At 41.0% G+C, this 21,010-nt stretch overlaps 1 protein-coding gene across 2 annotated transcripts in view; it reads left to right on the forward strand.

Moving 5' to 3' along the window:
* EEFSEC (eukaryotic elongation factor, selenocysteine-tRNA specific) overlaps positions 1 to 21,010 on the forward strand; it is a 130,876-nt gene that overhangs the window by 86,631 nt on the left and 23,235 nt on the right. The window contains exon 6 of one of the 2 annotated variants that reach the window (XM_075513970.1): positions 1,390 to 1,546. The exons of the other annotated variant lie outside the window; for it this stretch is intronic. Within the exon in view, the coding sequence (XP_075370085.1) occupies positions 1,390 to 1,546 (157 nt within the window). The remainder of the gene's footprint in view (positions 1 to 1,389; positions 1,547 to 21,010) is intronic. 2 annotated transcript variants of the gene reach the window in all.

Below are 21,010 nucleotides of genomic sequence, written 5' to 3' on the forward strand. Positions count from 1 at the left end.
TGAGACATCTGAATGCTTCTCCTACCGCCTTGACCCGGCACTCAGCTGGGAGCAGAGCTGTCTGTACTCTTGTCATCTCCACGTGAAAGAAGGAAGAAGGGCCGTAGATGTTTCTCATCCTGCCTGTGGTCTGGGATGGGGTGAGGTCCTGCCGGTGCTCTCTAGTATTGCACAGTCCTTTCAAGGCTGTTTATAGCCGAGCAAGTAAACCCCAAACAAAACAAAAATTAAATTTCTGATGCTAGATTTACTGCCGTACTGAGATTGGCATTAAAATAGAGGCATACATACGTAACAAAATAATAAACAAGAACGCTAGGGATTTGAGTCTGTGTATGCACTACTCCTCATGGAAGAGGTTTCAGGGAAGGAGAGTAGCTTAATAAACCTGCAATACTTAGTCATCATTTAAACTGAATAAAGGGGAATGTTCAAAATTGGTTATAATTCTTTACCATTCTAAGTCACTTTGGTCTTTGAAACCCTTAGGTTTATCAAAAAATAGCTCCCAAGATATGAAGAAGAGCTGCAAGTTTTGCCACCAAAAAAAAAACCTTGGAAAGATTTAAGTAATATCCCCTTATTTCTTCTGATAAGTAAATAAATGTTCTTGCTGTGGCTATGAGGTAGAGGAACTCCAGGCGTTAGGTATGCGAGGATATTCACACCTACAGGATTAGGCTCGCTTGACTGCACCTTATACTTTGTCGTGCCTAAGGGAGGGTTGTTTATCTTGCCTTCCCCACCAACCTTGCTGCCTCTTGTTCCTGATAGCTTCCATTCACCTTGGAATGGTTCTTCCCACTGGGTTACAAACCTTGAAATTAAAATTGGATACAATGGTCATAAGGCTTTTAGTTTAACAAATCAATCTGTATGTAAAGGTGCATATTTAAAGAGCTTTCTTTAGAAACTCTGAGTAATTCTGTCATTTCTTTGGAAGTGTAGCTGTTGGAGTGCAGTTCTGGAGCTGAGACAGAATTTTTATGTAGGTGATAAAGAACTTAGCTGTAGGATAAGTAATGGAATAAACTTTTTGTGAGCATAGGTACTTAAGTGACTTTCATGGAAAGGTTTCAAAGCAGAAAAGAGATTTTAATTAACTGATATTTAAAGCATGTTCTGATGCAGGTTTTGTTCTTCCGATATTAGTAGAAAGGAGGTGAAAGCAGAAATACATCAATTCATGTGGTCTTCTATGGTTTTAGACACAAATTGCCTTAAACTCAGCAGTTTAGGTGACTCGTCTGGAGTTTTGTTCATTTTAGGGGTAAATGGTTCGTCCAAGGGCAGGGTCGTAGAAGTCGCCAAACTCAGTGTATCTATCTCGGGTATAATTTTAATTGTCCTTTTAGATTGTAGGCTCATGAAGCCCTATTTCTTTTGCAGGTGATGGATGATTACAGTGTGATTGGTCGTTCGTTGTTCAAAAAGGAAACAAACATCCAGATTTTCGTGGGTCTAAAAGTCAAACTATCTACGGGAGAAGATGGGATAATAGATGGTGGCTTTGGACAAAGTGGCAAATTCAAAATCCGAATTCCAGGTAGGTGCTTATCAGCTAAAATACTAACCATAGAATCATAGAATAGTTTGGGTTGGAAGAGACCTTTACAGGTCACCTAGTCCAACTCCCCTGCAGCGAGCAGGGATATCTTCAACTAGATCATGTTGCTCAGAGCCCCGTCCAGCCTGACCTTGAATGTTTCCAGAGATGAGGCATCTACCACCTCTCTGGGCAACCTGTGCCAGTGTTTCACCACCCTCATTGTAAGACATTTCATCCTTATATCTAGTGTGAATCTACCCTCTTTTAGTTATCTGTCAATTGTAGAGGGTCTTTCCATATTGCAAGTCTGAATGTTACCAGTAGTCTCCTGAAACTGGCTCATACTCAGTTGGACCACTGATGATTTGGTGGATTGTACCTCTTTAATTAAAATGATGGTGCCTGTGACTTATATCCTGAGACTGAATGGCCTGAAGCCACAACTCCTTTGTCATCAAACTCTGGTCTCAAAATGACTGCTTGTTAAGTGTCAGTAACATTGAAATCATGCTCTGCCCAGAAAGGTTTGTGGAAATCTCTCCTCTCTTAATATACGTATGATTTGCACCAGGGCCCTGCTGAACAAATAAAGGAAAATAAACTTGCAATCATTTTTACCTGTAGCTTCTTATTAAATATAGTATCGTGGATGCAAGTTCCTTAAATTGGCTCTGTTGTGCATGTTATTACCTAACTTGCCTTCAAGCAAAAACTGCTTGATAAATGAGTTTTTGGAGATCTTGAGAGGTTTTTTTTACTGCTTGTGTCTCCTGGTTTTACGATATTATATGTTACTGTATTTTTCCTCCTTGGTGAATTACAGCAAGGATTTATGCCTCCTTAGGTTAGAGCATGGGGAATGATGGGTGCTAGAGTTTATAAGTGTCATTACTGTTGGTTTTTTCTCCTTCTTTTAAGGTAGGAAAGTTGTTCTGAGCCTTTTCAAAAGCCAATAATAGGTGCTGCGTTTAACTCAGATTATGGGTTAAGATTTTAATGATACTAGGACTACTTTGTATTTCTGTAGTGTCTTCAGCCCCTTTGTCACTAGTTAATCCTCTGCTATCTTTAGGGAGATGAGCGAGATTACTTCTGTTGTACAAGTGGAGAAAAGAAATCATGATGTATGACAGCAAACAATCACGTAGCGATTAATCTACAGAGAAAAAAGTTTCCTGATTTCTTGCTGAAGATGGACTATTTTCCACTTAACTTAATGCTTGATGCCGCTGCACTAATTTTGACCCTCAGCAAATTTCCTTTCTTCTTCCTATGACAAGATAAGAATTTCTGACTAGACAAAAAAAACCCGTCTGTATTCTATCCTAGCTGTAATTCTGTTTTTGTCACCAAATGCTAAACTTTGCAAACAGGTCTGAGAGCCTAATTAGCAAGCACAGTGCATATTTAAAGAAAGAAGTTGCACCAGATACATATGTTTTGCGTTTTCTATTATAGAAAAGCTTTTAAGCGTTCACTGACATAGGTACCTTTAGGTAGGTGGTGAAATGATGTGTAAATGACCTTAACGCTGAAAAGTGTTCAAGCTGAAAATCAAGATTATATCTTTCTTAAAAACGTAGCGTTCTTAGTAGCTTTTATCTCCCAGAGGCAAAAACATGATGAAAGAGAAGAACAACAGGAGGATGGCGTTTACGTTGCCACTTCCACATTTTGGTTGGAGGAAATGGTTCTTCATGGGATGGGGAGAAGCCTAATTAAGGAGCCTTTGTCACCGTTGTGGATGTAAGCAGGAGCTATAATTGCAAACCAGCAGTTACATTAAGAAAATTGTACACAGGTTTAGCAAATTGCTTTTTGCTCTGTATATTGAGTTAGTGGGAAGAAATGATACCTTTCACCAAGGTGTTCATTATCTAATCTTGGTTATACTCTTCTGATGTTTTAACAGAAGACCATGAAACAGAGGATCCTTTATAGTTTGTTCTTTCACTGAGAATAATATGCAGTAGAATACTAGAATTCAATACCTCTCTAAGGTAGGTAGAATAATACAACTTAGTTTTCTTTAGTCTGGGTCAAATCTGGGTACTCTTGCTATCTGGAGAGAAAAGGCAATAACCTAAATCAGCTCAAGCTAATAGTATCAAAGTGGGGCTAGCGAGGCAGAATTTGGAAAGGCCTAAAAACCTGTGTCTTTAAGAGTTGCAGAGATTTGTGTGTAGGGGGAGGGCCATTGCTGTGATGCTGTTTAAGTCAACTGCAGTTCACATTCCTTTGTTAGGTCAGTGTTGCTTTTTTAATGTGTCTGCATCCTGTTTGTGGGTTTTTAGATTTTTTTTTTTTAATTAAATTTAACTGATCAGACTCTTCTCTCCCTTCCCCCCCATGCTTCAGCCTTGCCTCCCCTTGTATAGTCCCTCTTACAGATTTATTTTGTGAAGAGCTCTAATTTTTCTGAAGTTATTTCCCTGCGATTCCTTCACAAATGTGTCGGGGAGTGGGAGGGAAGGGAAGGAAACGTGCAAGTTGAAAACTGCCTTGGACTGCTTAGCCTGGCAGTCAGTCAGTCCTCTTGTATTTAAAACTAGCCTTAACCTCTGGAATTGGAATAGCTTGTTTGGGTAGTTAACCTGATGATAGCTGAGGACTGGTTTTAGAAACAAACCTCTACATAGCAATAAAAATCAGGTAGATGTATCAGAGGCTTGTGTCCTGACTACTTAAGGTAAGAGCAGACCACGGCACGTTGTAGAATGTTACATGGTCCCGCTGGTGCCGACAGCCTCCAGCACTGTACCTGCTCACGCGAGCAAGTGTTGGGCTCCCCAAGCGCTGCTCCGTAATCATTTGGAAATGGCTTGTGTTTGCCTATAGATCACAGCCTGGGAACGTTATCTTATGTCGTCTGTGGGCTGGAAGTTGGCAGGCCTCAGGACTGGGCATGGCAGAACACGGATCTGTTTCTTATTCTGGCACTGCTTGTGTGCAGCAATAATTCAGATACTGCTCTCTGCTCTTCTGCTCTGTGAAATGGGGATAATTACTATCCATTCTGGGGGGGGGAAATTTCTGATTTAGATTTATTCCAGACTTGGACCATTAATATTTCTTGAAAAGGCTTAATTATCTTTCTTTAGAGTACAAAGAACATATCTAGAGTATAGTATGCAATTGGAAGTTCCTCAGTCGCTGAAAGATGTCAGCAATTTGGAATAAATTCAGGGAAGAGCAGTAAGAATGCTGGAGAGGCTGAAGGGATTGATTTATGAGGGAAAGAAGATGAAAAGAAACGCCTGAAACTTGGCTAAATGATGTCTAAGTGGGAGATATGATTATCTGCAAGTATTTGAAGAACATAATGGAGAAGAATCCCTTAGGGTGGTCCAAGGATGTAGAAGTAAAGCTAATAACATGAAATAAAGCAAAGTGTGACTTGACTAGTGAGAGATGTTATTTAGCAGAGACTTCTTGCACTGCTAGGTCATCTTTGCAGAGGAAGAAGGCATAGTTCCATTTTGAGAATGCTCATGTAGTTTGCCCAGCCCTTTGCTAGTGCTTGTGTCAGGGTAAAAGGGACAGGCAGCAGGACGGTGGGAAGTAGAAGGACAATGTATTTTTCATCTCGTTTCTGTTTTTGTGTTCAGGCACGCTTTTATTGCTTGAATGATGAGGTATAACCTACTTTCTAGACTGCAGCAGCATCTAGTTTAAAAAAAAAAAAATTAAAGTATTGCTGGCAGATCTGCTATTCTGGAGGGCTAGGTTGTGGAGCTGTTTGTGTTTTAACTGAGGAAAAAGTTTTGAGGTGTGTTAATCGACAGGATGACGCTTACTTTCCAGACTGGTTGTATGATCAAATACATAAAACGTGGGATGTAATCTCTAAACTCACAAGGGAGTTTTGCTTAGTTTAACAAGCTGCTTAAAAAACAAACAGGATTTGAAAGGCAATTTAAGCTACAATGCTTTTGTAAGTTATGCTGGTGTGCGTATGAGCAAGCGAGCTACTGATGAAGTGCTTCTTGCTGAGGTGGGTGATATGTGGGAGCTGTTATAGTTGTAAATGGGAACACTGCATTATACAGTCAAGGTAAATGAGTGAAAATATTGTTCACCTTTGAAATCAAGAACAAGTTTGGGGAGGCAGGAACCGTATGTTTAAGTGTCTTATTCTCAAGAAGACAAAAGCTAACAATGGCAGTCTTTGGAAAATGCTTATTTCAACACGCGTTGCACCTAGGAATGTCATGCCGGTTGATAAATGCAGAGGAGAGTTCAGTGAATCGTTTGAATAACTTAGTGCTAATTGTGGATTTTGTTTAACTGTCTCTCACCCAAGAATTGACCCTGTAAAACTCTGCTTGGTTTGCAAAATCACGATCTGTTGATGTGTCTCATGACATCTTTGAAAAGATTGGCTCTAGATATGCCCATTTCATTGGTTTTGGCATGGTGCACTTGTCTTGTGCTTAATTATTGTAGAATGTAGTGACTTTTAAAAATCTAATTGGAGCATATGTGATATCTCAGGCATAGTTCACTTTCCTGTCTCTTTACTGTCTAGTTGCTAGCAAAGCGTTTGTCCTCTCTGAGGCACTGCAGCGTGTTTGACTGCGATTCTTTTCTTCTCTTTTTGACTCGATACACTAAAAATTGCGATATGTGGGATGAGTTAAAAGCTACCTTATTTCTTAATGCAAAAGAAGCAGCGCGTGTCTAACACTCATAGCAGCTGAACACATTTCTGAATTGAGCAAATTTAAATGTAATAAAAGGCACACTTTTCATAAGAAGAGATACAAATGAGAATATTAGAATACGAGCTTTTTTTACTTTGCCGTTCTTTTTACCTGTACAGGATAATAGTAGTTTTAAGTTTTTTACAACAGGTGAAGACAAACTGGTTTGTGACGTTGTCGAAAAGTTGCCAGTAACTTTTTGCTGTGCGTTTTAAGTGTTATTGTATATGAGAGAGCAAGTCTGTTCCGCTGCTTGTCGTGGTAGAGGGATTGAATGTGCCGTAAGAGTCTGTTCTGACGTAATAGCACGGATGTGCTCCCTAGTTCCAGGGACACGATGCCTCTGGGATCCTGCAGTGTTGGTCTAAGATGACATAAAGTGGTAAGAATTAACCAGTGTGCCTTATTCCCGAGAATCTCTCATTCTTATGGGTGAAATTAAGGGTAGAAATGCTGAATGTGTTTCCCCCGTAGTGCATTGTGGAGATGGTGTGTCTGTGGTTTGGTGTTTTTATATTTCATTGGATGGGATCCCACGCTGGCTTGCAAAGTGGTTAATGACATAGTAGGAAAGCTTTGATGCAAGAGCCGTGGGTAAAGAGCACTACCTGCATAATTTAAATTCCAGTTAAAAATTGTGGGTTTAAAAGTGGGATTCAAATCGATTATTCTTTAGCACTCCACTTAAGGAAGGCAGTCGAATAGAGGTTAAACAGTATGAGGGAAAATCGAGTTATGCAAAGATGAAAAAATGCAACAGGAAAATAATTCATGTACCGCATTGTTTTCTGTAGCTCCCCCCTTCAGAAATATCTTAATTGTGTTCTTTTTCGATTTTTTTTTTTTTTTTTTTAATTATTATTCAAGGGCTGTCTCACTTTCTTCAGGTAGCTCTCAACACACCAGCGTAGCTGGCATCTGTGGAATATTAGTTACAGGGGTGTTTTTAAACAACTGTGAGAGACAAGCTTTAAATAGTTGACTGTAGATAAATGTCATATTCCCAACTTTGTAATTTGGAGGGCAGTCCTTACTGACATCAGTAGGAATGGGGCAGTCTAAACCTTTTTATTGCACTGAGAATAATTAAACATCCTGTCACTACGCAGCATACTTTTTTGTGGGAGATCTTGACATTTGGAATTCTTTGCTTGTGTTGCATTAAAATAGGATAATCTTCTTCTCTTAGGCCAAATGAAATTTAGGCACATTTATTGTCCATGTTTTGCCCAGCCTGGCTCCTTTTTCAATAAAAGAAAACAAAAAATTGTTGGCTGCAAGGGTCTGGTGGGTTGCCATCCCTGTCAGTGTCAGGTGAGGCTGAGCAGGATTTCAGTCAAGAGGAAAAACAAAAGCCCAAGGGCAAAGAAATCTGTGTAGCTGTGTTTTATTTAAAAACTGGAGATTAGCTCTGCTTGTTCTTTCACAGTCTCTCTTCCCCTACCCTCTAAAACAAACAAAACCTAAAATCCTTAAGGGGTACTTCAAGCATAAATCTCCTTCTCTCCTTTTTGTGAAAGTTGGCTAGTGTAGCATGGACAGAGGCTGGGAGAGGATTGCTGCCAGGGAAGCATCGCTTCCCCGTATGATCCCCTCTTGAGCGGATTAAACTGTGGCGATGTAAAAGTCCTGGTGACCACATAGGAGTGTTTACTGCATTTATTCAAAAAGGTTGGCCTGAAGGAATCAAACCTGCCTTTTAAGCGGTGACATCCTATAAGTCCACGTTGACCTTTGGAGCTGAATATTCAGATTTCTTGACCTTAGAGTGTTCTTTTTGTGGAATCAGAGTCAAGATTTGTGCACGTTCCTCCTGAATGAAAACAGAAGTCAAGGAAGTGTTAATTTATTAACTAGCTGGGGCTGCCTCATTTGTGTTAGTATCAGTAGATCCTGGTCTTGACTGTAATGGCAGAACTGCAGGACTAAGTCTCTAAACTTAGAGCCTTGAAGGGTGACGTGTTGATTGTGAGATTGGTTGCTCGTGATGACAGAATTGCAGGACTAAGTCCTAAACTTAGAGCTTTGGAGGGTGACGTGTTGATGGTAGGATTGGTTTGAGGCAGCCGGTCATTGCACGCTGGAGTAGATGGTGTGCCCGTGGGAGGTTAAGGCTCTTCTTTGGATATCAGGTTGCCATTGGAGTGTCTGTTCAGCAGGTTGCTCTTCTAGGATCAGGCAGACATGGATGATGAATATCAGGTAGCAGGTGACATAGCAGTGCTTGAGTGCTTCTGGGGAAGAAAAAGGTCCGGCTCTTGTGTAAGCCCTTGTGTTGGGTTTACACAGCAGTCTTCTGGGTAATTGAAAAGAATGAGATGAAGCCTTCCCCCCCCCCCCCCCCACACACACATACACACACACCCTTCTTTATGTGTGTGCAAGAGGAGCTGCAGGAAAGCGCCACTAACACGATGGAAGGACCATTGTTAGTCCTACGCCATGTGGTGTAATCTGTGTTTCTTCCCTGCTCATCACATACACCAATGACCATCGCACTCCCCTTGAAGCTATGGGTGGTCTTCAGGAAAAAGTCGTATTGCTGTCTGACCGATCGGTAGACGGTGGTGAAGAGCAATGTGTACTGAACCCTTCTTCCTACCCTTAATAGCAAAGCACCTTACACTTGCAATAGCGTGAGCTTAGCCTTAAAGCAAACCCAGCTTTAACTCTGGGCTTTGGCTTTTGTGTTTGTGCTTAGGTGATTATTTCTATTACTTCTACTCTGTAAAGCACGTTTTTGTGAGCTTTTTGTTTGTATTTTGAAAGCAGTTAAGGATGTAGGCGCTGCCTCAATCTAAAGAAAATTACTTTGAAAAGACAAAGAGTATTAAGGTGATGAAGTTAAGCATTTAAAACTTTGAAATATAAAAAAGAATATCTTAATTAGCTCTCAATTGTGCAGATGCATTCGGATACCAGCTTCAATTACGTGATTGCGTTCCCCACACTGACACACACAAGGAAAACATTGCTGTGTTGGGTGATGCTTCGTAGTTGACCTGTTGTCCCGTACTACTTTGTTCTCCTCAGTGAGTAATCAGCTCCTTTATTTTTTGCACTTTATTGGAGTCCTGCTGTAAATATGAAATTAATTATTTGTGCAATTTAAGGGGAAAAAAATCCCATTAAGAAAAGAAAAAGAATTCTAGCAGATGGGATTTGTTTGACCATAGCATGGGTATGTTTACTTTTACAGAACCTCTACCACTTGGGAGGGGGAAAAAAAAAATCCACGAAACCCCCACCTGAAGATCATTTACATCATCTTCTCTTAATAATAACTTCGAGTCTCCATCAAGCCCTGCTTCCCTCTCACTAGTTTCTGCTAGTGCTCTTACCTCTCTGCCATCTGCTCCTGGTCTTTATTCCAGTCTTTATTCCAGTCTGGTACTGCTGCTGTCCCCCCTGCCCATCTTTCTCGATCTCTGAGATCTTATGCCAGTAACGGCTTATTTTGCCCTCTAATATTCCTGCCAGCAGCCTCAGGCTGCTGTAGGGGTGTGCAGGGTAGAGGGGATTTGTTTCTGACCTGTGGATGCTCTAGTGGTGTTATATTGTGAGCTCTCGAAAGGAAGGGCTGAAGGGTAAATCCAGTCCAGCTCTGTGCTCGAGATCTCTGCAGATGGAGGCTGTAGAGAATTTAACTGCCAAAATAGTCTTTTCCAAGTGCGTGCTAATTAACAGCTTCCTTTTTTTTCCTCCAAGAACAGCAATCGCTCTACTAGTATCCTAAAGTTAAGTTTCAGATCCCTGTTGTGAAACAGAAAGATGCTATAGTTAGAATTTGCTTATCTTAATTTGAGGATAAAATGTGGATCTGATAGTGTGGGGAGAGCTTGGGAGACGACTGTGGGTTTTTACAAGTATTTTGAAAACCGAACAGTTATTTCGGTTGGCAGTGACATTGGTAGTCAGCTGTCCAAAGTACTCACAATGGTAAGCTCCCAAAGAATGATTTTTCTTTTATTTAAAAAAAAAAAAAAAAATCTGTAAAGATTGTTTCTTTTCTTAGATAAACTCAGGTCATATATATAAGATTCTCCTAAGCCACAAGAGCTAGATACATAAATTAAACAAACTGAGATTTGCACTCAGTTGCATGTTTTTAGGATCTGGGATTTCAAAAGAAGTGCGCTTATCTTGAGATTTGTGGTAAAACTGAGAGCTGGTAGTGCTGCTGTGTATTATAACCTTACTTCTGTGTAGGGTCTCTTGTGGTCATAAGTCTTTTCAGTTAATCCAGGCTTTGTTATTTTGGGGGAATGTAGTTATTGTGGAAAGTCGCATTCCCTGGGAGAAAAATATCTTGCGTATTTAGGGCTGCTACTTTGCTGAATTTAGAATAATTACAACAGCCACTGTAAGCTGCTTGGACCCTACTGCAGTCTCGACCACTGCTAGGACGTGTCTGTAATTGATGTGGCTGAGCAGGCTGCTCTGTTCTGAGCTCGTATTTGCCATCGCATCACCACTAACTTACCCGGTGACCTTTTCCAAATTATCTAATATCTTTCGGCTTCATATTGCTGTTGTGTAAAGCACCCCTATCAGGCTGTCACAAGCCTTGCCTAACGGGCTTAGGAAATCCTTTGTTAAATGGGGCTCTCTTACTGTAGGTTGCCTTTTTGAAGGGAAAAGGGGAGGGGGGAGAACCATGTTGGTGGGTGGCAAAATTAAGTATTCAAAATGAGGAAATTAACCAGTTTATTTCCCCTATAAAAGTGATCCTACCCTATTTTGCATGTGTGATAGTTGCAAATTTCCATAAATGTACAACTGCAGAACAGAACTATATTCAAGTTTTAAAATTTTTGTTGCATTGTCATTTAGGGTTGGGTTTTTTTTTTTTTTCACTTTAAGTGGAGACGCCTTGCTACAGTCACTACAGACCAAATATCCTGTTCCTTACAGACCACATTCTGCATTTCACTTTGACTTCACTGGATTTATGCTGCTGAAATTGCAAACAGTTCGAATTAGGACATGGCGTGGAACAACATGATCACTCTTACTTTGATGAAATACTACAGAAGTTTAGTGTACTACACATCCTGCACACAAGAGCAGGATGCATGTGCTACCTTCTGTTTGGGTTTTTTGTTGTCCTTTTTAGGTGTTTCATTTTGCAAATTCAATACACTCTTGCTGTAATTTCAAGTGTGAAAACATTCTTTTTTTCTTGAGAAAGAATATAGCTAACAGTGGTCGTTTTTTTTTTTTTACTATGTGTCTATACAGTTTGGCTGAGCAACCTTAGACCACCAAAAAAAATAATCCTGTAATACCTTATCTCCTAGAGCAAATGGGAATATCCATTTTTTATTTAATTCGCATCTAGTTCACCATAAGAACCCTTATACTTCTCCCCACAGGTTTTGGGATGCTTTAGTGTGTGCCTTGAAAAAAATACTGAAGGGACCAAGTACAGTTTCTTCTGAAGAGCAACAAAAGATATATGTGTGGTAAAAATTTTTGTCAGTTCACTGCTGCTCAGTTAAGTGCTGTCCTGGGAAGGAAAGGCCCTTTTTTTTGCTAAGGACTTAGTACAGCTAAATGTGAGGGATTTGGAGAATCCCTGTGGATTCAGTTATGGGACTGAACTGCCAAAATATGGTACTTTCAAAGGGATCTTTAAATGCTCCAAAAAAATGTGCTGGGGACTTGCATGTATTACAATTGCTGCCTCTACTTCTTCTTTAGATGTTTAAGGTGGAGTTTTATTTTGAAGGGCTACTTGTTTTGGTGAGATGACTGTGGTGGAGCGTGGGATTTCAGGGTGAGCTGTTCACGAGGATCTCGCTCTGTACTACTTCTAGCGGGCAGCTTTCTCCAAGGGCCCTCTTACTTTTTTACATAGAGCAAGGAGGTGGAAGCCTCCTTGATCTAGATGGTGTTCCCAGCTCTGTAGTTTGTTTATACAATACCAAAGAAGGAATTATTTCCCTCATCTTTATGTCTGCTTTCTTGTGTGCAAAATGGGATGTTGCCATCTTTGAATGTTACAGTCCTCACTCATGGCTTTGCAGTATTTGGGTGGAAAATACTTATGTTCCAAACCTTTCTGTGATTTAACTTCGATCTTATTAAATGTCTCCACGAGGGTAGCTCATGCAATTGGGGGTACCTCTCCATGGAGCTACCTCTCCATGAGGGTAGCTCTGATTGCCCTCTTGCAATGCAATTTCTCTCCCTTTCTGTAAACTGTTTGTGCTTATTTACTTGATTTTGATCGTTGATCCCTTGGGTCTTTCACCTTCCCTTTCCACCAGTGTTTTGTTCTGATATCTTTTTGAAGTCTGAGTAAAAACATACACCATGGGGGCTTCCTGGAGGCATAGAGCTTTGTGGTTTGCAAATTGTAGGCTATTTGAAGTATTGACTCGCAACAGTGGCCAGTGCTTAGTGGGTATGAGAACTGTCGCGTGACAAGGACGTTAACCTTGAGAGGCTGATCTGTGTTTTGAGTTTGGGGACAAAAAAAAAATAGTTCTTAATGGTGTGCATTGATTTCAAGGAAGTCTGTGTAAAGCAGTTTTTGGTTTGTGTTTTCACAAAGGGATTTCAGTGTTTAATAAAGAATAGGAAATAACTGGAGCTTCAATAGACCTGTTTTGATAGGGAGGGGGTCTGCTGTAGCATGATTTTGTGTATTATTATACATAAGCAACAAAAGCATTTCCTGCCTGTAACTACAGTATTATTGCATTTAAAAAAAGCTACAGAAAGTACTTTAAAAGTACTTAATACCTGGAATAAAAGTTATAGGTAAAATAGAGAAAACCATCATCCTGCTTAGAAAAGTCTTTCGTCTAATATTTGAGGTCGTAACTTCAATCACAAGAATTCTATACGGCATACTCTTGTGCTGCAGGTTTTATCATGTTAGTTTTTTTAAACCTCTGAGCCCCCAATTCCCTCATCCCCCCCAACTATTCCAGGTTAGGGAATCAAGACAATTTGGTAATTCAGAGAACATGTTATTCCCTGTTCCAACTGCTGAGCTACCTAGTTTCATTGTTCCGATGTCTTACCCTAATCTCTCTCTACTCTTCCCTCCCTACTCAATTCTGTCTCTGGCCATTTACCTTTTCTTACTCCTACAGCCCCTTCCTCTGCCAGCCATCCTTGCCCACACAACCCTGCGCAGCCTCAGCTGCTTTTTGTTTTTTTTTAATAAAGTAAATACATTAACACGTACAGAACCCTGAACCATGAAAATGGACCTGTGCCATGCCTTCAGTTACTTTGTCGTTTCATCCTAAACTGTCTCTTTGTATGTAAGTGAAGAGCATTGTTTGTATGGTACAGTCTTCTGCTGTGCACCTGAGGATTTTTAATTCAGGACATGGTTTTTCTGCCAGGTATGTATTTACTTCTGAATATGCTTGTTTACCTTCTCAGTTTTGTCTGTGAAAGAAGAATAACATTCCCTCTTTCTGATGTGACCGGTTAGTGTATGGATGTGTTAGGCAAGGGACGGTTTGCCTGCGTGTTCCTAAAGTATCAGCTCATCAGGATTGGTGTTATAACACGAATACAACAGGAAGAATATGTATTTGTTTTCTTTACGATTGCAATGAATTGTCTTTTCAAGCTAGCACAATGGTAACGTGGGCTGTGCCAAGCGGCGTGTGCCAGGTAACGCTACAGGCACGAGAGAAAGAAGACATTTTCAAGGACTGAAAATGTGCTCAAGAATGCAAGTTCCTGCTGACAGGAGCAGGCTATATATCATGAACTGAGGATTTTCTTTTCATGGCTCGTTACAATCGACTGTTCTCACAAGTACCTCCTCAGAAGATGTACGAAGATTATCGTCCCTCTGGAGTTCATGTGGAAATTGATGCCTGGTTCCCCAATCCCTGACTTTTTTCCCTAGTTTTTCTTCATGTTTTCCTTGTTATGCTCTTAGTGAGTAGTTTGAGGACATAATGTAACTGGTTTTAGTTGTGTGTTTTATTTTTCTGTCTTGAAATCATGCACATTCAGAGGCAAGATTGACTTATTCAGTAAATTACCAGCATTTTTATTTTTTACTTTAAGTGAAACTTCAACTCGGGTTTAATAACCCAGGCTCTGTCTTCAGTTTATCTTCCTTTTAAAAGAAGTTGAATATTAAGAACCCTTTTCCATTGACTAAGCCACATGAAGGCCAAATAGACATGAAAGTTTTTGGAGAAAATCCTAAAATATGTATATCTCTTAATAGTTGCCAATTGAGTCCTATGAAAAATCAAATTAATTTCTCACACCTGTGAAAATAGAATAACTTGACTATTTCTGTCCAGTTGATCATTGTGCATTTCACTAGTGTTTACTCTTAAATATATGATTAGGTTTCAGAGTAAAGGTATGCTGGAGCGAAAGCAGGAGTGATTCTCATTTAGAACTTGTTTCTTATAAGCATAGGAAAAAAAAAAATTTTATTTGGCATTTGGAAAAAATTATAGGTAGATTAACAACAGATTTTAAACGTCTTTATTAAAGCTCAAAATCTTACAGAAAAAATACTGATACTTGTAAGGAGACTGCTGTAGAATTTTGCAAATGAGTTTGGTTGAATTGCCTTACTTTCTCTAATTTTCATAAAGAAAGGATGGATTTGTAATATACTCAAATGGGTGCTTTTAGGATGATTAAGGAGAGAGAGAAATCCTGTAAACATGGGATAAGGGTCTGTGGTGTTCAGAATCTGAAGTTTCCTGGGTTTGCTTGCTGATGGTTGGGAATCTGCTGTTAGAGACCTGTTGATTCTCTCTACTTAAAGCTTTCACTCTTATATTGGATGTGGCTTTGATTTCAGAACACACATTCGCGTGGATTACACATACAATAAGTGGAAGCATGTTATGGATTCCCTGCTACTTCCCTTGAACCAGGTCATTAGAATTGGTCTGGGATGGAAGAGGAGGAGAGGAAAAGACCAGCTGTAAGCAAATTGATGGAGGGTATTTCAATCCACCCCTGCCGATTATTTCTAATTGAAGTTGTCTGAGCCAGCCTTAATACAATTTAGTTATCGCCAGCCAGAAGGATTTTATTTATGGAACGGGGCCTGGTGGAACTTCCTCCGACCCCGGAGAAGCTGTGAACGGCAGAGAGCTGATCAAGCAGGCATGCCTGGCTAGCGTATGCATTTCTTTAATAAGGCAGGGATTGATGTCTTTTGCAGTTCAGGGGTTAGGTAAACAGCAGTCCCTTGGTTCAAGGCTCTCCATGTTCGGTTGTTTGTTTATACGGATCTCAGAAGGTTAGCTTAGCCTTCTTGACATCCCAGGGGAGCTTTCCTGACCATGGTATAACCTCATCTGCTCCAAAGTTGCTCAGGAGGCGTCGCATCCCTTTTTAGGGAAAGGTACTGGCTGAGTGGTGTGTCTGCAGCCCGTACCTAGTCTCTAGGAAAGGTGGGCGCAATCAGAGCGGTCGGAACATTGGGTCTGACTTCAGTAACTCGTAAATAATTTGCACGTGTACTAGATGTAACTAATTGCTGTGCTTCCATTCTCAGACTTGACATTTGCACACAAAGACGGCTAGTAAATGTAACTTAGGCTCTTACTGAATTGCAGTTTTGAAAAATCAGTGGCAGACGTGACTAATTTCACCAGAACTTTAAGGTTGTCTTAGTAATTTGTGCTTCTATTGAATGGCAGTGGTAGTCCATTAAATTGAATAGGATAAACCCTGAATAAATAAGTAGCCATGTTAATAATTTTTATTTCAAAAGTAGCGATGGCTACACGTTGAACAATACTGTGAGTCAGAACATGTCTCATGAGGTTCATTTCCATGGCTATTGTATCCCAGCCTTCCTCTTCCACAGAGGCTGGTGATGGGCACGTGAGAAAGGAACGGTGCCAATTCATCTGGGTCTTATTGCAATGTAGTTCTGATGAGCGGTGTTGTTCTGGGATTTGAGGATGACTTTGCTCAGGGTTAGAAGTGTGCTTTATCTCGCGTGTGACTGGCTGCTTCTAAAATGTGATGTTACAAAGTTTGCTTAAATCCCAGAATTTGTTGAATTAGTTTTTGCTGATTTGATGTCTGGCGATTTGTGCTTCATTTTTCTGCAGCACCCCTAGTCTGTAGCCATGCAGACCCAAACAGACATTAATAAGGTAGCCACACGCCTACATCGCAGCTTGTGGAACATCCTTGCATACAGAGGGGGGAAACTGAGGCCCAAATGCGGGCTGCGAATTGCCGCTGGACATTTGCAAGAGCGTAAAGATCTGTACTGACCCCTCCTGTCTTGTAACCCCCAGCATCATGCTGCTTGACCTGCACTACCGTAGTTTTCTTGGGATAGGTTTGTACCAGTCCTAGAGCTTTTCGGGAAACCTGAACTTTGTCCGGTGGTCTCAAATAGGACGGTGCTAGTGAAGTATCCTGTCCTGTAAAAATCCATGTGGGTGGCATCCCAGCTGAAAGGTGAGGTGTTCAGAGGGGGGGACTGCTTCCATGCTGGCTGAGGTTTCACAGTGCCAAAATATGAACATCTTGTCGCTTTTAAATAATGTGTGGGGTCTGACTTCAATGTTGGGTTTCGTATTTAATCAGTATTAATATGATAACAGGAATGTGACAACTGAAGCGAACACAAAGAGATTATCTTCTTAGCCAAATGCATCCATTAGCTAGGAAACAGAGGTTTCTATTAAATGAAGCAGACAGATGGGCTATTGGAGGTGACTGAGAACGGGAGGGGGCTAAGAGGTGAAAGTTGAGGTTTAGAAAATCTCTGTAAAAATAAAAACAAACCATCCATCTCGATGGTTGGCGTTTTACCCTCCCGTTGCACTTTAGGGATGGTGCTCCGATTCCTATCGAGAACATTATGCTGAAACTTAATCTAACAGAGCACTTACTCCTGCCAAACTCTGGCTCAGCAACTGCTCCGCTCCCCCAGAAAGAAATGGCCAACGAGGCTTCAAATACAGGACGGTGTTGTGCCATCTTCAGGGAAACTGCTGCTTTGAGATCCCGGGGGAAGGCAGGTTGGATCTTGTCCCTCTAGTCTTTTTTTTTTTTTTTTTTTCCTTTTTGGTAGAGAAGTGTGTTGGGGAAACAAAATCATATTACAGCATTTCAGAGCAGTCGTAAAATAAACTATTTGTCTGTATGTCTGTCTGTCTGTGAGTCCCCATCTAATAACTGTTGCAACAATGTTTATAACCAGTGTTTGAAACCAAGATTATAATAGTATAAATAATTTTAGGTAAAGCAGATAACAAGAAGAAGATAACATAATTAAAAGAATTTTACAAGATGGACAATTCACTAAGATAGATGGAGTAACACAATACATTAAAAAAAAAAAAATCTGTAACAACGCAAACATGACACTGGTGACAGGAAACATCTGTCTTGCCACCCATCCCCTGGACTGGCCACAGCCTCACATCTGCACCGCTGGCCCGGGGGGAGTCGCGTGCGCTCCGGGGCACGCGTGGGCGTCAGACCCACAGCCTGAAGAGTGGGTGGCTCGGTTCTGCCCCAAGGTTGGGGTATTTTTGTTTGGGGGTTTTGTGTTGGTTTTAAGTCTATATATGGTTTTACTGGGGGGAGGGGGGGGGGCTTAAAGGAGCCACGTAGGGTGGCGTGGCCTAGGAGGAGTGGAATAACTGAACAAATTGAAGTTCATTTTTCTGAAAGTTGTTCCTAATAGCCGGGCCTGATTATTGTGGAAGCAATTCTGCATGCGAGCAGTGAGAGTCTGGTTGGCTGCAGACAGTTTTTCCGTTTGTCACTGGCTCTTAGCTTCCATCCCATTTTGATTTTGCTGCCTGTGATTATTCCCCCCGTGGATTTTGCGGAAGGTGCCAAGCTTCCTTTGGTCAGGCTTTGTGTGGAGTTTTAGATTTGGCAACGCTGGGGAGATAGGAAAGGAAAAAATGTATGGCAGGAGGGAGAAGCAGCATCCCTCTTCTGCCTGGAATTTCCAGGCTTCACACAGTTTCATAAATGAATTTTATGTTCTTCTACTTAAATTCGCTGCCTTTGCATGACTTTCCTCTTAAGCCTTAAGTGTTAATAAAAATGGGACGTGTGGAAGTCCAAAGTGGACTTTTCTTGCCCCTTTAGACTTGGCCCACTGTCCATCTCTGTAAGCCAGCGCCAAATTACCAGTGACTGGTTCATTTAAGGAGCACAAACAGTATGTTCTTATGACCTCTGGATCCAAGATGCTTTTAGAAATACGAACTTTAAAACCAGATTGGTTTTGTATTTCCCCATGGTATCCCTTATATATGTATACTGATTTTTTTTTTTCCCCCCTTCCCCAGCAGGTGACAGCTAACAGGGAGGAGAAAAAGATCTTGGAGAAAACAGGTAGAGGCAGGTGATGGCTTAGGGACGCCCATCTCCTGCGGTAGCGGAGGGAAGGCTGTGGCAGGACCCGTTCCCCAGCAGCAGTGGAGGAAGAGACTTCTTGAGGGGGTGCAGGAGGCGCGGAGCCATTTTTCAGGCTGCCCTGTCATTCCTGCTTGGGAACCTGACACATGGGCCTGCTTTCTTGCATGTGTTGTTTTTTAGGAGGGAGGGAGGTGACTGAGTGGCTAGCCCCTTGACAGGGCAGTTTTAAAACATTCATAAAATTTTTATTGGGCTACCACCCTTCCAGATAAATATTTTCTGAGTTTATGGGCTTATTTTAAGGATTGAAGCTTAATAGCAGCTTTGTAGCCCTATCCATCCCCAAAACAGCCTTTTGGCAAACCCCATCTCTGGAGGCTGCCATGCTTTTCTAGGTCTTTGGAGTTTCTTCATGGCTAAATTATTACCCTTTTGCCTTTTTCCAGCTTTGTATGACTAAATGGGACCAACTGTTAAAGGAGTCTTTCCCCTTCCCCCAGCCTTGCTGAGAGCTGAAAGCTGATCCAGGGTACCGTATTTGGTCATCATGAAAGGAGAAAGATTGCAGTAGTTATAAACTTATTTCCTTTATTAAATGGGGTTTGTTAGACCTGTTCTATTTGTGTCTCAATTACCAATCTTTTCTTAATGCTGCATGTGATTTTAAGACGGTACAGGCTGGTGGCATTTCAGACGTGTACTGGCACTTTTCAGGCACTTCTTCAATGTGCTTCCACAAATATAAAAGCTTTACAGCATGTCTCGGCATTAAGTGGTGAAACCAGTGGGCTTGCGGCCAAGGCTGTACAAAGGAATGCTGTATGGAGTGCTCGGAGGAGTACGGAGCTGCAGCTTGAACATCGATGCCTTTCGATTTCACTGTGGTGTGTCCAAAGAGGTTTCATGAATTTCAGTGCAGGCTTTTTTTCATGAATTTCAGTGCAGCTCAATGCTGACCCAAGACAACGTATGCATTTTGGGCTGCTCTTGGGAGTGCCGTGTATGATTATGTGTTCCAGGTCCTGAAAAGTGAATGTTTTTAGCACCGGGAACGCATCTCCACATTACTGGCTCTTTGTATCCTAGGGCCATTGCTGATCCTCCCCTCTTTTCTTATCAGACGTAGTTGTAATATTTAGAAGGAAAATGTTCTGTTTCTTTTTTTCATTTGCTTAGCTGTATGTTATGACAGTACTTTTGATCCTGAACAGCAAACTTCTGTCATATGGGATTGTATATGGCATCTTTTGTCTCATCCCAAGTGTTTCGGCGGGGTGAGGCATTTTCTGCGCAGTGCACAGATTGCAGGAACCACTTTTGCAGTATGGGTGAGTGCTGGTCCTCAGACATGCTCGGAAAAGAGAGCATGGGGTAGGAAACAACTTCAAGGTTGGATTCAGAGGTTCTTGTGAAAGACTAGACTGTAGAAGTGACTAAGATAAAATAGGAGCTTCCAGACAACAGAAGAGACTAGAATAAACTGTAACTCCCTTAACAGGGTCACTTGGTCCTGACAGATTTTAAAAACAACCAACCCCACTTGCTTCATTTTGGGTGAGGTTGACAAATCTTATATAGTTGGGGAACTCCCTTTTCCAGACCAGTCATAGTTCAGCAATACATTTGCTGGTTGGTTTTTTTTTTCCTAAAAATAGAAATATCTATTTTGGTACAAAACAATACCCTGAGACTTTTGTTTCTATATTTCCATGACTTCTGTTTTTTATGTCAGCACATCTTGGGACTTGTCCTAAAAATGGAGTCGATATAATAATCACGGCTTTCTGGACATCTAGTTCCTCATGCCTCGTAACCATTTAATTTGTTGCTTAGATGAGGAAACTATTTACTTTTGCAGGACTTTTTCTGCGAACGGTACACTGATAATTAAAGAAAAAGAACATAGGAGTGACAGAAGTAATATATTCAGTGTAAGAATGAATTCAAACAGCTTAGGTGCTTAAAGAACTCACCACGATCTGTGCCTGTCTCAGTACAGGGTAAATTGGTTAAGGCATGGCTTTTTGCAGAAGGCTGAGCTCTGGCAGTGTACGCGTTATATGCAGAGTTCTTCTCTGGCATCGTTCTGGGTAAAGCTGGACAGTTTGAATTTTTGTACATTCATATGTGAATTGTATTGCTATATTCATTACATAAGTATGAGTATAATGGATAGTAACTGTTTCGAATCCTTTTCCCTGCGATTTCATCCTGATAGTCCTCCTGCTAGTGACTGAATGTTTCACAGGCAGATGGAGTTTATGCTTTTCTACCCCAGTGAAGGAAGGTATCACCTCTATTCCAAAGACATGGAACAGAGATCTAGAGAGATTAAATAAGTTGCTAGCACGTTTATGGCAGCGCAGTGAAGGGAACTCTAGAGTTTTTGTTTACCACC

The sequence above is a fragment of the Mycteria americana genome, chromosome 11, assembly GCF_035582795.1.
Source record: "Mycteria americana isolate JAX WOST 10 ecotype Jacksonville Zoo and Gardens chromosome 11, USCA_MyAme_1.0, whole genome shotgun sequence".
Taxonomy (NCBI): domain Eukaryota; kingdom Metazoa; phylum Chordata; class Aves; order Ciconiiformes; family Ciconiidae; genus Mycteria; species Mycteria americana.